The 17,343-nt window shown below is 39.5% G+C and overlaps 1 protein-coding gene across 1 annotated transcript in view; it reads left to right on the top strand.

Annotated features, from left to right (window-relative positions):
* Positions 1 to 17,343, top strand: part of SP100 (SP100 nuclear antigen) — a 77,507-nt gene that overhangs the window by 37,431 nt on the left and 22,733 nt on the right. The window contains exons 7-17 of the mRNA XM_045845655.1: positions 9 to 92; positions 2,715 to 2,861; positions 3,684 to 3,767; positions 4,786 to 4,887; positions 5,569 to 5,628; positions 6,472 to 6,525; positions 7,243 to 7,335; positions 8,469 to 8,522; positions 9,128 to 9,211; positions 13,071 to 13,184; positions 14,422 to 14,475. Coding sequence (XP_045701611.1) covers positions 9 to 92; positions 2,715 to 2,861; positions 3,684 to 3,767; positions 4,786 to 4,887; positions 5,569 to 5,628; positions 6,472 to 6,525; positions 7,243 to 7,335; positions 8,469 to 8,522; positions 9,128 to 9,211; positions 13,071 to 13,184; positions 14,422 to 14,475 — 930 coding nt within the window. The remainder of the gene's footprint in view (positions 1 to 8; positions 93 to 2,714; positions 2,862 to 3,683; positions 3,768 to 4,785; positions 4,888 to 5,568; positions 5,629 to 6,471; positions 6,526 to 7,242; positions 7,336 to 8,468; positions 8,523 to 9,127; positions 9,212 to 13,070; positions 13,185 to 14,421; positions 14,476 to 17,343) is intronic.

Genomic DNA, 17,343 nt, shown 5'->3' with positions numbered 1-17,343 from the left:
TATTTCAGAATTCTGTGAACAAGTACCCATCGAAGGGAATAATGGAGATGCAAGAAGTGAGACGCCCAGCCCATTGCCCCATAATGAAGAAGGTAATTATTACCTACCTTACTAATGATCTAAGTGTATCTTTGTTTTTCTACGAGTACAAAAGCTTTCCTTTGTTCTCCCATACTAACCACCTTTCCCACCCAGCTTAACACCACCCAGGACACACAGCCTATGCATAGCCTCTGGCTGCTTTTAACAGGAGGAAGAGGTCAGGGAGAAAGAGAGCTCATTTTTCCAGTGGAGGTGTGTCCCTACAGGAGAAGGCAAAGAGAAAGACTATGGAGGAGGCAGACTGGGAGATACCGAACAACAAAATACAAGAGTGAGATAGAGTTCACATAAATTGACATGGAATCCAAACAGGGCCGTATGGTGGAGTTGGTGAAAAGAAATAAGTTGCACTTCATTTTTAGAAGTTATAACTGAAACATGGAAGTCATGAGTGATGCTTCTGGTTAGATTTTCAAGTAAGGAAGCCCAGGTGGAGGACTTTTAGAAATAAAGTGGCAAATGGAAGGATATGACGCAGGGAACAAAGGCACAGGGGAAGAATTTGGGTGATGATTTGAATGCCTGAGATCAGGAAAATGCATGGAAAGACAAAACTGATACAGAAGAGGTGTACACAGGGCACATTACTAATTAAGGAGCAGGATAGAATGGGAAAAAGTGGAAAACATAAGTTAGGATAAACTAAAATATCAGGTAGGGGATGGCAGGGTCAGGTCTAGGGTAGGTAGGGTGACCCTGGGACACAGATAAGGAGGATCTCACTCTCGACACCTTGTGTCCTGGGTGCCACCTTTGAATCACCCTAGACCCTGCTGGGGGAAACTGATAAAAAGTGTGTGGGAAATGAGTCTGAAGAGAGAAAGATACAGAAAGAAAGGAATACCAGTAAATAGAAAAATTTGGGAGGCCTGTGTTGAGGATGAGTAAAGGACAATGAATGAACAACTGGTAGAGTGGACCAGGTATAGAGAAAGAGGACAAAGCACTGTCTGATTTGAGGAAATAGTCACAGGAAAGAAGGTGCAAGGGTCTGTTCCTAACACCATCGAGAAGGTAAGGTGTCCACAGTGATCAAGATGTTCCCAGGACCCTCTAAGATAAAAATAGGCCCCTTCCCAGGCATCTCATCCTCTCTATGGCTTCAGTCACCATTTATGGTCTGTTGACCTCTAACCGCACATCTCCAGCCCAGACCTGTCACCTAGGCTCATTCAACCAAGTGCCTGAAGATCTTTGCAGGAAGATCTCATGGACGTCTCTATGTGAAGGCTGTATCAGTTATCTCCTGCTGAGTAAGGAAGAGCCCCAAAATTTAGTGGATTAAAACAACCATGATTTTATTTGCCACTTCTGTCCATTTCAACTTCAAAATATCTCCAACCTGTCCCTTTTTCTCCATCCGCAGCACACTCACTCTAACCCAGAGCCCCAGCACTTCTCACTTCAGTAGAGGAACTGTCTGCTGCTGAGCTCCTTCTTCTCTCTTGCTCCCCTCAGTCCTTTCTCTGCACCTCAGCTTAGTGGGCCTTCCAAAAATTCAAACCAGGTCAGGTGGCCCTGCTGTTTAAACCCAATATGGTCTTGTGGCCTCAGCAGCAGGCCCAGCCTGCGCTGTGGGGACCAAAGGACACCCACCACAGCTGCGTCTTCCCACCCTTCATGCACCTTCCCTGCAAACAAACTTGCATGACTAATCTCTGCCTTTGCAGATACTTTGGAAAACAGTTTGGTGTAATCATTCAGTGGTTTTTTCAGATTTTATTTATTTATTTTTTAGAGAGAGGTGAAGGGAAGGAGAAAGAGAGGGAGAGAAACATCGATGTGAGAGAGACATCGATAGGTTGCCTCTCATACGTGCCCTGGCCAGGGACCAAACCTGCACCCAGGCATGTGCCCTGACCCAGCATTGAAACAGCAACACTTTGCTTTATGGGATGACACCTCACCCACTAAACCACACTGGTCAGGGCTGATTTTATTCTTTAATGGATAATTTCTATAATGGAATACCATATACCTGTGAAAATAAACATGCAAAATAAATACAGGCAACTGTAAATACAAAATAAACACAGACAACACATAATGTTGAGAAAATAAGCCAAATGCCCACAACCAAATGATACACAGAGAGAAGACATGATTCAATTTATACAAATTTATATAAAGTTCAGAACTGGCAACCTTAATCATCTATGATGTTAAAAGTCAAAGTGATGATCAAAATGAGCCAGATTGGTGGGGGCCGCTAGTGGCAGGCCTCACTAAGAGGCTTCTGGGTGATAGTAATCTTCTATTTCTTAACCAAAGTGGTGGTTACTCAGCTATGCTTTCTCTGTAATAATTCAAAATTTATGATTTACCCATTTGTATCCATGTATGTTTTCGTGCAAATACAATTTTTATTTTTGAAAAAGCCAAAAAAATTATCATCAAAGAAGAACAAGAGTATGTGAAAAAGAAAGCAAAAACTAAAAAACACAGAGTTCAGAGAGACACAAAGGAAGGCCAGAGCTGAGCAGCAGGAAAGGAGAGGGTGGGGGAGCTCTCCCTGCAGTGGGATTACAGGGAGAAGGGCTTAACTCTAGTGTGGGCCCTCACTCCCTTTTGGGAGACAAATGAAATTCTTCATTTCTTGCAATTTGGTCCAGGAGCGGAGTTACCCGATCAGAGAATCAAACTAAATTCCTGCTCTGTATATCTGGTGGATATAAAGAAGGAAAAGCCATTTTTTGATTCAGAACATGAAAAGCAAACCCAAACAAGGGCTCGCTGCAAGCCGGCGTTGGACATAATAGGTAAGACTGACTGAAAGAATGTGTGATGGGAATCCCAGGTACTGGGTAAGGGCCTGGGACATGTCCCCAGGGTCCACCAAAGAGATCCAGGGGACCTTGCAGCATGGAGGCAGGAGAGGCGGGAACCAGCACCTTAGCTGTGAGTTTAGCAGAAGAGGGTTCCCGGGAACTGGGAAAATACCAAAAGACAGAAATTGCATGAATAGTTATTGATGTCTGAGAGACTATTTCTAAAGCAAGGAAGTCAAGTATGGTGGTAGAAGACGAATAAGAGAGAAAATAAGATGTTAAGCAAGAAAATTAGAGAGCCAACATATTTCTCAGAGGAGAAGGAGAAAGAAACTCATGAAGAGAGACGTGATACACATAAAGTGATACCATGGCCACAAAGACAGGCTTAATTAGGGGAAATGGGCTGAGCCGAGAGGAAAGTGAAAAAGTAAATAGAGAATGAAAGAAGAGGTACAATGAACGCGGAGGTAACAGGTAGACTGGGGGTGGAGGTAAGAGGTAGAATGAAGATATGAGTTGAAGTAGAATGGGGGTGGGGGTCAGAAGTAGAGTGAGGGTGGAGGTGGGACACAGGGTGACTGTGGGGGTGAGAAGAGCTCCAGGATGGGCACAGCTGCCCTCTGTGCCTGAATCTCACACCTTCTGTGTAGGACCTGGAGCACCCTACAGGCCACACACCTTAGGGCACAGACCAGGGGGACTTGAGTTAACTTAGTTTCTAGGTCTTCCTAGTGCTCTTGTTACGGGGCTTTCTGTCTGTGGGCTCCTTGGGCCACCATGAGATCCTGAGGGGTTTTGTCCTCTGTGCAGTGATCAGCAGTGACGACTCCACAGAAATCAGTGATGGAGACGAGCCCCCGGAAGCTTCCACCTCAGCAGTGACAAGGGAACCTGGTAAGGAGAAGGGAACCTGGTAAGGAGCTCAAGGCTTGGGCTGCAGGAACCTGAAGCATCTGTTCTGAGCTCATTCTGCACAATAGACCTGGTTTATCCTGGAATCCCATTCTCTGCACTTATTTTACTTGACTTTTTTGGGAAATATAGGAAGACAATAAATAAGTATATACATAATTATTAAATAAACATATAAACATTTTTTGAGTATGATGTCTCATCAAATATGAGCATTGATGGGTCTTGTTAGTAGACATACATACCTTATATTGATTGTGTAGTAAGAATATGCTAGTGAAGTGATAAGTGTTTTTTTAACTAATTAGTTGCTATGCCTGTAAAGTGTTAGATTTCTACAATAATTTCTATAGAGAACAGAAACCTAATATCTCTTTATTGGAAGGTCATACTGTCATCTGGCCACAAAATTTGAGACATGTCTGAAGACAATTCATCCAGCCCTCTAGTGTTAACAGAAATAAAGACTTAACAGAATTCTGCAGCAAGTCATGATATATGTAGTAATTTTTCAAAGGACTTTTGCAAACAGTATCTTACTGTTTTCTTTACAACAACCCTGAGGGGTAAGCAAGTTGGATATTGTTATCTTTGTTTCTAGATAACAAAACAGGATCACATAAGTCTTTCATGATCATTTACAAAGTCTCATGGAGATAAAGGGAAAGACAAAGATTAATGTCCCAGATTCTGCATTATTTCCTTTGCAAAACTAGAGCTCAAAACAGTTAACAAAATGTTGTTTCCTCGATCCTGTGCGCAACATGAGTTGTTGTAAGCTCTGCAGCTCTCCAGTATACAGAATGGTGACTGGTTTTCCCTTCCTACTCTCTCAGAAGATACTAGAAACGTGCCTATTTATGAAAACATGCTAGGAAAAGACCTAAGAATAAATAAAATTTTTACCTGATCTTCCTGTTCCAAAGTCAAATATATTATTTTATTTTTTATTATTTTTATTTTTAATCCTCACCCAAGGATATTTTTATTGATTCTACAGAGAGAGGAAGGAATAGAGAGAAAGACAGAAACACCCATGTGAGAAACATCGATCAGTTGCCTCCTGCATTCACCCCAGCTGGGAATCAAACCTACAATCTAGGTATGTGCCCTGACCAGGGACCAAACCCATAGCTTTTGGTTCATGGGATGATGTTCCTGAGCCACCCAGCCAGGGCAAAGACCAATATTTTAAATAATATGTTTATTCTAATTGCTCTCCTAGACCTTTCAAAGTAAAATGTAAACTTACTTCAGTTTTTCAAGACTGTGCCCTCTAATTTTTGTCTTAGCGTAAACAAACTGCTCTAAAAGGTGGTCTCAAGATAGGTCTATGTCTCAGACACAAGAGAAGATTATTTCTCAGCCTTGTAAACAGTTCAAAGGGCACCAGAGTGTGGAGAGGAGGCCCTCTACCTTCAACACAAGATCTTCAAGGTCTCCCCACATGAGATACAGCAGATGAAGGAAGCGTGAAATGACAATAGAAAGGGTAAGAGGAGGAAGAGGGAGAAGTGTAGAGAGGTAAGTTTCAAACAGAGCAGTGGCTTGTCTCTGCTCTGGAGACAGGAAATGGAACATCGCTAACCTGCAAGGCAGGTGACTTAGAAGAACAGACCAGGTGGTCTATGTGCAGACTGTGATACACATGGGCTTTCAAGATTTTGCCAAGTTTTATTAGGGAATTTCCTGCTGAATTGTTTCCGTGGTCACACACTGAGGCACCTAAAGAATGCTATTCCTTTGTGCAATGATCAATAACCTTGACTCCTTGACTCCTTAGAATCAAGTGAAGAAGAAGACATCCAAGAAGCCACCTGCTCAGCAACCAAGACTGCACCACGTAAGAGTGTTAGAATTGCATTCCTGTATCAAAAATATCTAGAGTCTAAACCCAGAGCTCTGTTTCCTGATGAATCTCATTCTGATTTTCCCCATGTAGATGGATTCATTTACTTCTAGGTCATCATTTTCTGCATTTCACTTCTCTACCTCTATGGGGAAATGGCATTATAACTATTGTTTAACTTGATGAGCACAATCAATTAATATGTTGAAAATGTAGCAAAAATATTCTAGTAAAATTATACTTTTTACTATACGCTATCTTATCTATTAATACTAAAGAGTTGAAATAATATACTTATTTCCCAGCAACTTGCTTTGTATTCTACAGAGCATAGTAAGCACAGTATTTCTGTATTTGCTGGCAATATTGTCATTAGTCTCCAACTTCAAAAGTCTTCAAAGAATAATTTGTGCTGCTATTTAATCATTAACAGAGAAATAGCTTCAGCCCAACTACTCTTAGACTCAAACCATAGTCAAACCATGAGTTTACATTGTGGTTGTTCACAGGGCTTTTATGAATAAAGGTCTATTTTGTTTTCACAAAAACCTTAACAGGGAAATAGGGTACCTAGGTTATCCCAGCATTATAGATGAGGACACTGGAGATAGTAATGTTTGAAGGTCATTTACAAATTCACATGGGGAATAAATGGGAGAGCTGAGCAGGAGCCCAGTATTATGACCCTGGGCACCAGAACTGGGTTCAGTTGAGAGAAAAGGGAAAATGCTCATCTCAGGATTGAGATGATCACAAACCCTATCTGCTGTGTGATTTAATATAGAATTTGTAAGACTGTTATGTACAAAGAGATGTTTCTTCCCTCCTGCTTTTCAGGGCCCGTGAATTTCAGAAAATTAACTACATGCAGGAAAAGTCTTTGGAAAAGTGGTAAGAGCACCTAAGAACTCTTCATAGTTATAAATGAACAGTCTTTTCTAAAAATTAGCCATTCCGACTTTTTTTTAAAGTCCTTCAAAGTAAAATATAAATTTGCTTTAATTTTAGCCAGTGTGGATTTTAACTTTTGTATAAAATTAAGCTAATGGCTATAACATACAAACACAAAGAGGTCAAAGACTCAAACACAATAGAATTCTGATTGTTCTCAAGTAGACATTCCTAGGAGTACGAGACGGTGGAAGGGTGCGGCTCTATTTCACAAAGTTACTCTGGGAAGCAGCCAAGCGGGAGATCTGCCTTCTTTGATACCAGACTTCCGAGGCAGCTCTGGAAGAGGAGCAGAGCTAAAAATAAGTGTGAATGCAGATACAAAAACAACAACAGATCCATAAAAAGACAAAAAAAAAGGAGAAAGAGAATCTAGGAAAAGAAAACAGAGGGCCAAGAGGAAGCAGAGATGCCCACCAGGGATGAAATACCTCCGCCCCAGGCTCAGGGGACAGTGAGTGATAAAACACTGACCTGCGGGTCCCATGAATACAAAAAGTAGATCATGGAGGTCTGAGGGAGGGACATTCTAGCCCTGGGTTTTCAGAGCTCCCCACATTTTTGTTGTTGTAGTTGTGGTTGTGATTGTTGTGATTGTTGTTGTGGGTTTCTTTGTCATACACTGAGACCTTCAAGGGACATCTGCTCCTTCTGCAGGGAGAAGTCATGAAAGGTTTTCGGAGTCCAGTGCGGATGAGGCGCCCCCCGGAGCGTGCAGCCCTGCACTGAAAAGTGATTCTGAGGAGGAGGGTAAGGACGGCCATCGCTGGGTCCTGGCATCAGGAGTCTGAGATCAGAGCTCCTGTTCCTCTGAGCACACCACAGGGCCCGGGAGCCCAGTCCTGCCTTGATTTCATGTGGCCACTGTGAACACTGCAAAGAAAGGAAACATAGTTCAGTCTTAACAAGATGCCCCTAGTTGGAGGCAGTGTGCCTTACTGCGTGCTCAGAGACATGTCATCCCGCAGGGCAGTGGATCGCATAGTGATGTCCATCTACCCCCCGCCTGTTCTGCAGAGAGCAGAGAAAGTGGGACAGCCAACTATGGGTCAGCGTCGTCACCACCCTCTTCAAACCTCCATAGACTTTGGTCATACTCTCGCATTATCGACAGAAGGAAGAGCTTCTGGTTATTACCATAAAATTTCATTTATAGCCTTTGACAGATGACCCCCAGTGTGACATTTGCCTATAAAGCGATATTCCGAAATGGTTTTACAAAAAATATATATATTATTTTACATTTACAGCAACCTACAAGGTAGGTCAGATGACTGTTTCTCCCCTCATTCCACAGATGGGGTAACTCCCATAAATAAACATACAACAATCTTTGGTAGATCACACATGCTGAGTTAGTGGAAGAAGTAGAACATACAGCTTGGGCTCCTAGCAAACACCCAAAACCTTTCATTCAAAGCCTCTGAAGCCAGAGGTAACATAATATTTTACTATTTTAAAAAGACACTGCAGTTTATATCCTATATATTACAAAACACCTCAATAGCTTCTGGGGCAAAATCCAGTTTTATAATATACTACGAGATATTAATATTCCTTTAGCAAATTGAGAGAATTCACAAGTGCGATAAATTAAAAAGTTCACATAGACTCATGGCAGCTACGTCCAGATTCACTGCCAAATTTGTTATCTGCAAATCTATGAAAAATGTCGGTTTTCAAAACTTCTTTGATTCTGCATATGGGCTAAAGGATCGTGGGTCTTCACTTCATTTTATAATGATCTTTTTCCTGTAGATGGGCAGAGGCAGAAATAATCATCACCACATCTTCATGTTCCAAATTCTTCTACAGTGAGAGGAGTCATACGATATAACTGCTTTTGTTACAGATTACTGATTGTGTTTTCCTTTACCTCCTAGATTTTCTGGATTTTGGAAACCAGTCTACTTGCGAGATGAGCAATAAGAAAAGACGTAAGAACAATTAAAACTCTTGATGAAACAAGTAGCTTTCTTTGCTACAAAAGCTTCAGTCAATGTTTCCGTTATAGCCCTTAAAAAAGTAATTTGTTGGGATTTTAGATGATACACATTATACGTTTTCCATTGGGTGGGCTGGCTAATTGGTATAAAAGTTCAATGACACAAGAGCAATCCAACTTTATTCTTCACTCACATAAAGGATAAAGTGGGTCGGGGGTGGAGGGGTGCTCTGCTCCATATGATCTTTGAGGGCCCAGCTGATGGAAGATTTGACATCTTGAAAATACTGCTTCCACTGTTCCCCTGGATAAGAAACAGAGTAGAGGCAGAAGAAGTAGGTGCAGACAAGTGGAAAAGGTGTAAGACACGATGACAAAAGGGAGCGCCTTCCATAACAAAGTTGTCCCCTGTCCTTGGGGATGGTTCCTGGAGCCACCTCGACCAACAGGTCTGATGGAGCCCCAGGGTGGGCCCGCAGTAACAACATTCTTACCCCTGCTACACAAGCCTCCCTTGTCCAGTTCCTGTGGGTTCTGTGCTGAGTTGGTTCCTACGATGCAGAGGGAGACTGCTACTGAATTTTTTTCTTTCTGCAGGGATCAGCACTGGTGACTCTCCAAAACTGAACAGTGAAGAACAGCCTCAGGAAACTTTTCACTCAGCCCGAAGAAGTTGGTCAGGTAAAGAAGATTAAGATGCCAAGCCTTGGCCTGCGAATGTCAGGAATCTCAATTAAAAACTGTTTCCAGATGCATTTTTATTCTGAGCACCTTGAAGACATTGTGCCCAGTTATTCCTGGGAACTCCTTTCAGTGTTCTAGGAAATGGAAGGAGGCAGGAAATTACTATAAATTCATGTTTAATGAGATGAGTCCCATCGACTAAATGTATGTATTATGTATCTCTGTTGTAAAAGAAATAAGTACCAAAATGATGACATCTTTTTTAATATTTACTCTCATGCCTGCTTAGATTAAGATCTTAGACATTGAATAGTAATGTATTGATTAACACCAATATCATTTTCAATTGTAAAATCGCAATAGAGAACTGGTTCTGCTATGTAATTATAGACAGAAATAAAAGTTTCAGATCACTCTCAAACTTTAGTATAGTTTTCTATCATATTGTAATTGGATTACATCATGTTATTTTAAAGTACTTTGGCAAACAAGATCTCACTCTGTCATCACAAAATCCTTAAGATCTAGGCAGGCTAACTCTTGATAGCCCCTTTTTGGGGGTGAGGAAATTGATGTACAAGTTTTATAATGTTTACAAAGGGTGGGTTTGTATGTAACATGATCAAAGTCCAAAGTGGAGGTACAAGGGATCTCAGGAGGTAGAAGGGGCAATTCACAGGGGAATGTATGGGTGTCTGATACAAGAAAACTTATTTAACAACATTAAATAAATAAATAAATAAATAAATAAATAAATATGGGTGTTTGTGAGTATATATCTATATATATACACACACATATATGTATATATAGGTAGGTATATAACAATCAATATTGGTATGGATGCTGAAATATATATATATATATCTTGATGGAAAGGTGAAATGAAAATCATAAAGAAACAAAGAGGTAGGAATAGAGCCAGCTATATGATATATAAACCACCTAGAATAATAAGCTAAAAAGAATAGATGGAGAACTAAAAAATGAGCCCAGATTAACAGCATTGTTGATTTTAAAAAAAGAGAAACAGACATCAGGGACAGAGAAGCTCACAGAATCAACATGATGGAGCTAGAAAACGTGTAAGTCAGACAATGCACAGAAAACTGAGAAATGAGAGGAGAATGAGGCATGACTAGGTAGAAAGAGAGACGACAACTATGTGCTGTGTGTGAGGTATAGTCATTGGAGTAGGTGTACTTTTCCTTTGCTCATCTGAGGTGTGAATATAATTCAGCATGACCACATTGAAGTGTGCTTCCTGGTCTCCATCTGTTGTGTGTCATTTTCTTACTTCCCTTCAGTGTCCTGTGAACTCAAAGCTCTTCATATGAATATAGGAAGAGAGTCAGATGAGACGCCGGCCAGTGAGCATGTGGGGAAACCATCTGTGATACTGCTTATCAGTTACCTTTGTTTCTCTGTCTGCACAGAGGAAAAGCTCTTTCTTCTTTTACCTACCTCTCCCCAAAATCATTGCTGTGTGTGAGCACACACTCGTTTGCAGACAGACCTGGGCACAGAGTAAGATCACATCAACTGATTTGAGGAAGCCAAAGAGAAAGAAGGACAGGACTCCTGAATGGGGGTGACACTGGGTAGATTACTGAGGAGGAAGAGTAGAAAAGATAGGCTGGGGTTCACCAAATAAAAAGAAACCTAAGGAGGCTTCAAGTTTTTCTAAGTGAACATGAAATCCAAATATCACCAGAGGGGGCTTCTGTGGGGGGAGAGGAATGATTTTCAAGGTATGTCTCAGAAGTTCAGTAGAAATATGGTAATAAAGTCCGAGACTGACTGACAGACCTGCAACGTAGAAAGCTCATCGGGAACTAGCTAAAGCAATAGCAGTCAACAGTGCGGTCAATGTCAAAAAATCAGGCATACAGTGGCAATGAAAGTAGAAATCTGTGAGATGAAGTCAAACATAGTGAAGAAAATATAGAGACAAAGGTTGCAATTCTAAAAACAGCCAGAAGATCAAGAGAAGATTGAGAGAAGGGAACTGACTGTGGAAAGAGGAGTACTTCAATAATAAAACCAGATTCAGAGATAGAAGCATAGAAAAATAGATGGGAATGAGGTACTTAGAGTGGGTGATAAATGGAGAGGAATTAGATAAGGCACAATAAGACCTATGTAGAGAAAGGGTTATAATATGAGAGAAAAATGGTAGAGAAGAAGGGCCAGTGTCAAAGGGAGAGAGGAGGGAGATGCAGAAATTGTGGGATCTGAGATGACCATAAGGCCAAAGCAACATGTGCACGTGGGGTGATTCACACGAGCAATGAGTTTTCAGAGTAAGGTGTCCCCAGGTATCAAAATGGCCCCTGGAACTCCCCCAGATTACTAGAGACCTCACCAGGCATTTCATCCACTCTTAAGGCTTCGATCAGCATCCACAACTTAATTGGTTCCTAAACATACAACTCCAGGCCAGCCCTGTCTTCGAAACTTCTAAACTCACTCATCCAAGTTTCAGAAAGACCTCTGGTCAAGGTCCTGAAGGCCCTAGCCTTCTCTACTTAAATGCCTTTCAATATGAAACTCAACACTTCTGAAACTGAGCACATCATTTTTTCCCTAAAACCAGCAACTGCTTCCTGTTCTCTAGCTCTAGAACACACTATTAATTTGCCTATTCTTTCAAGTTCATATTCTCAGAGTCGTCAGTGACATCACCATCTCCTGAATCAACACAGCCTTCTGTAACCTAACTCGATGAATTCTTCCTTTCAAGTGCCTCCACCCTGTCCATTGCCATGCTGTCACTAATCAATATCTACCTTCCTTCTCACTGGAACTAGAGCTACAAGCTGCTACTTGTCCTCCTGCTCCTAATCTTGGTCCCACCAGATGTATTCTAAGTGACTGAGCTAAGCTGATCTTTCTCAAATATATCCGTGCTGCTTTCCTACATAAAATCCAATGTCCTTTACTTTCCTTTAGGATTAAGTTATTTCTCTTTGTGGCCCTCAAAGCTACCTACCTCAAGGATCCTGCCTCTTTCTCCATCATCATTGTTGCCATTAACTTTTCTATTGCACATTCAGGCACCTGAAACTCCTCACGTTTGTGGAATGTAGACCTTTGCCCATGCTTCTCCATCCATTTAGGGCTATTGTCTTGGTCCCTTTCCTCCCTGATCTGGCTAACTCCTCCTTCCATGACACATCCTTTGGAAGAGATGCCTCATCACAAACGAAGCTAGTTCTTCCTCCCTTATCCCCACTCCAGAGTATTCTGTGCAATCTGTGTTCTAACATCCAAGTTTCAATGTATTCACTTGTTTATGTGTCAATGTCATAGTTGCTCTGCAAGCATTGACACTTCATTATGCCTTACATTGTTATCAACATTCATTCACCCTACATTGGGCATCAGCGTCCATCTCAGCACCTAGAACATGAGTGAATGGAAAGAATCAGTCACTCTCTGAATTCCAACATTTAGAAATTAGTCTGGCAAAACTTTAGAGTATTTATATGAAATATTACAAAAATTAATAATTATATATACATATGTATGGACTTATAAATGTAACAGTATTTCTGGAAAAATAGCATCACATATAAATAAATACAAATTTTTGTTAAAAATGCCATTAAGGGATAGATGGGAGAAGCACATAAAGGAAAATTAGAGAAACAAAGATTGCAGGTCAGGGCAAAGAGAAAAAGATAATAGAGAAAAAACAGTTTGAAAGGAAGGGACAGAGATGATGAGGAGCAACAACAAGGAGATTTCAGAGGCTGAGCCATGTTTTGAAGTACGGGTTGGGGGGAAGGATATTGAAGGGTATGGGGTACAAAATAAAATTGCAAATTAAAATTTTTTACAAATCACAACATAGGAGCAGAGCTCCGAGGACTTGGAAATGAGAAGTGTCCCTGTGTCATGTGTGTATCAAAAGGTGTGCCAAGAGGCCAAGAAACAAGGACTGAAAATAGCCAAGCATCTGATATGGGTAAAGCTACCCAAGGGTCTTGGGGTAGAGGTGATTCAGCAGATACCACAGACACTTAGGACATCAGTGATAGATGGTCAGGGTTCAAGGACCACATGAAGCAGTTCACCAACAGGGACTACATCAGTTATGAAGGTGGGAGTCACACGACCCAGGCTGCAGGGTGTCAGGAGTCTGAAATCAGGAGTCTGAAATCAGAAAACAAGGGATCCAGTCCATGTCAGAATCTCGTTTTCCACATTTGCTTGACCTAACCCTTTTGGAAACAGCAGGAAGGCAGGAGATCATGATTATAGTCATGTTTAACAGAATGGATCCTGTTGATTTTATGTGGATGGTGTAGTAGAAATACACTGATTAAAAAACGGCAGTATCTTGTGTACTACATGAGCATATCAATTTTTGGATTTATATAGTGACTTCCACCTTTGTTCATGCAGCAAAGAAATCCAGGTGTTCTTCTGTTGGAAGATAGCAGTGTCACAACCCTGAAAGGACCTCAAAAGGCAAATAAATGGTGCTGCTACCTGCCAGGAACAAGACCTCAAATAACTATTCTTAAGCTCAACATACAGTTTTGAAGGCTGCCCTGCAGCATCTACTGATGGATGCTAAGTTAGTAGAGGAGGCAGAACTTACAGTTTGGTCTCCTAGCAAACATCCAAAATCTCTTATTCAAAGCCTCTGAAGCCAGATGTAAAATAATATTTTATTGTTTTAGAAAGACACTGTATAGTGGTTTCTCATTAACTTTTCAAATAAGATGATATTTAATTGTCACTAAGCAATCTAAAGCCTAAAACAGGATAAAGCGGGATCTAAAACAGGATAACTTTTACCACCTACCTGTTTCATGAGTCAGGATCACTGACGCACATAAGTAATGAAGAGTTTTTTCAAAGCCTCAGAGAAATAAAGACTTTAGATATCAATATGTATCGGATTCATTTAATTTTTTTTTGAGACAGAGAGAGGGAGAGACATCAATTTGTTGTTCCACTTACGTATGCATTCATTGGTCGATTCTTATAGGTGCCCTGGCTGGGGATCAAACCCACAACCTTGGGGTATCAGGATGACACTCTACCAACTGAACTACCCAGCTAGGGCTGTTTAATATTATTTAGATAATTAGACATCATTATAAACTCAAGCCTTCCACAATGTGAATTGTCATAAGATTTGTAACTTTTATATGTGAGCTATTTTTATCTGACCACAACCTGTTACTTTCCAGATATCATGGATATTGGAAGAAATTCTACTTTGGAAAAACACAGTGGAAAAAGAAGTAAGAGTGAATAAGAATTTATTTGATTTTTATGTCACAGATTAACTATTTTTTAATGCTAAGTTTTATTATAACTATTTTCCATGCCTTTCATAAGACCAAAAGAAGTGCCTTTTAAAGTAACTATGTTTTTCAAAATGCTCATATCTTTGTGTTGGTTTTTATTCTGATTTTAAAGTATTTGTGGCTTATAAACATTGGTGTATATCTCTCCAGAGTTTTTCTATGCATGGATGAGTACATTTTGGAATATAGTTTTATTTATCTAACTAGGTTAATTGTATGTATACTTTTCCTTTTTTTGCTTTTTAAAATTAATATATCACACCTAGACAATAAAAACATTTAATATTTTAAGAGTTACAAAGAGTCTTATTTAAGGCTGCTTTAACATGCACTACTTTCATTTTCAGTGTGGTTGAGCATTTTTTATTTGTTTTGGTCATTTGTTGTTTTTCATAGAACTCTGTCACAGAATGCTGTGTCCATGCTTCCTGTTACGATGCTTGTCTTCTTGTGATGCTGCACATATAGAGAAACTTTTTTTTAGAAATTCTTATGTATGGTTATATATGTTGCTAGTATGTTGTCCAAATTGTTGTTTTTATTTTTTATTTCTTAATGTAATCTTTTGTCCTGGAGAAATTATAAATGTATAGATAGTCAAATTGTCACCTCTTTCTCTCTAATTCTTAGGTTCCCTATCATATTTACAAAAGCCATGTCTAGCTGAAGAGTTTTAAAATATTATTCTATACTTGATACTTATATATTTGAAGTATCTGATCATTTTTAATGTCTACATCTATAATCCCTGAGTTTTGCTTCTTTGTGTACATGTGAAGTGGGAATCATTAAAATATTCCCTCCATTACTACATCATGGTTGGAATACCTCTTTGATCACAGCATGCCTTTACCTGTCTATCTACTAGTGTTTGTTTTGGAATGGAAGGTTCTACAGAAAAGAAAGTTGATCTCAGAGGTACCACCATCCTGATGACTCATTAGGGATGAATTTTAGAATCAACTCAAAGAGATTTCCCTCATCTCCTTCTCAAGTTCATTGGGACCTTTGCACAGAAATGAATTGGATCGCAGTTTAATTTGGAGAAGACAGAGATTTCTACCCATTTATTCATATGCTATTTAATGTTCTTCCACTAAGAAGTTTCATGTTCTTTTTTTTAATTATATTTTGTACAAATTTGTTTCTTATTATGAATGTCTTGTTTTCCCATTACAGAAGAGCTGGAGGGAATTTAAATGAAACAAGACTCTCAAAATCTTTATTTTAATAGAAAATTTATGATCATTTTATTGCCTACTTATATGAGGAAATCAGAATGCTAAGGATTTTTTTTCTGATTTAATATGAAATCTTACAAGCATGTATACAGTTTAGAGATCCAGGCATCACTTAAAATAGTATGGCCAGTCCCAAAAATTATCAAGACAACCAGTCAGAATTAACTGTCTTAGGACATTGGTTTCATGAGAAGTAGGAATAATTTCTGATTTGAGGGAGTATTACAAGACCCCTTGAAATAATTCTGCCATGGACAAATTTATATTAACAGAGAGCAGAACAAATTGGTGATAATTACAAGTAGACACAGCTCCATATTTTATAAGACTTATCTTCTTATGAACTTTCTCAGTCCAACACTGTTAAATCATATCTATAAGTATATTTATGTATCTATTTATTTATAAAACATAATAAATATGATTATAAATTCTATATAAATATATTGTGTGAAATATTTATATATTTCCTACATTAAATATGAAATATTTCATGCATTTCATTAAATATATATGATGTGTATATAAATAAAATAATATGCATATAAACATATATTACATGCAATATATTGAAGATATACATCTATATATAAAACTCCAATGTATTTCTGACCATCTGGATGGCCCCCCATGTTTCTAGGAAAGTATACATACCCAGATCTAGTCACACTCAGGAAAGGCCTGAGAAAGCCCTGAGCTCCACCCTGGGCTAGCCTTGAGGCTCTGTGCAAGCAGGAAAGGAGAGATAAGGCAGAGCTGTAAACTGCCCGGCTGTGTGTTGAAGGCATGCACCAACACTTGCACAGAGCCCCGCTGACAAAGACTAGGAGAGATATCAGTTCTAGGTATTTAAGGAAATTTCTTTCCAATCACTAGCTGACTAACTAAACAGAGACTTCAGTGGCCACATGGCAAAACGTACACAGTTTGCTAAATCAGTTAAGAAAAAATGTACTGCAAGCATACATCAGAAATATTGCAAATTTGGTTCCAGACCACTGTAATGAAGCAGAATTGCAATAAAGTGAGTCACGCTAATTCCTTTGTTTCCCGATGCATGTAAAAGATGTTTAGACTATAGTGTAGTCTATTTAAAGTGTGCAATAGCATTATCCAGAAAAACAATGTACATATCCTAATTAAAGAATATTTCATCACTAAAAAGTGCTAACCATTCTCTGAGCCTTCAGGGAGTCACAATCTTTTAACTGGCAGAAGGTCTTGCCTCAGTGCCAGTGGCCTCTGACTGATAAGGGTGGTGGTTGCTGAAGGTCTGGGTGACTGCAGCAATTTTTTAAAATGGGTCAACAATGAAGTTTGCTGCATTTATTGTGACTCTCTTTCACAAATGATTTCTCTGAGGCATGTGATATTGTTTGATAGCATTTTACCCACAGTAGAATTTCTTTCAAAATTGGATTCAATGGTCTCAAGCCTTGCCACTGTCTTATCAACTAATTTTATGTAACATTCTAAACCTTTTGTTGTAATTCAACAATCCTCACAGCTTCTTCACTGTGTGTAGATTCCATCTCACGAAACCACTCATCCAAGAGAAGCA

The sequence above is a fragment of the Phyllostomus hastatus genome, unplaced genomic scaffold, assembly GCF_019186645.2.
Source record: "Phyllostomus hastatus isolate PE091 unplaced genomic scaffold, TTU_PhHast_1.1 phas_contig_477, whole genome shotgun sequence".
NCBI lineage: Eukaryota > Metazoa > Chordata > Mammalia > Chiroptera > Phyllostomidae > Phyllostomus > Phyllostomus hastatus.
The sequence above is the reverse complement of the archived record's forward strand: the minus strand, read 5'-3'. Positions and strand labels throughout refer to the sequence as shown.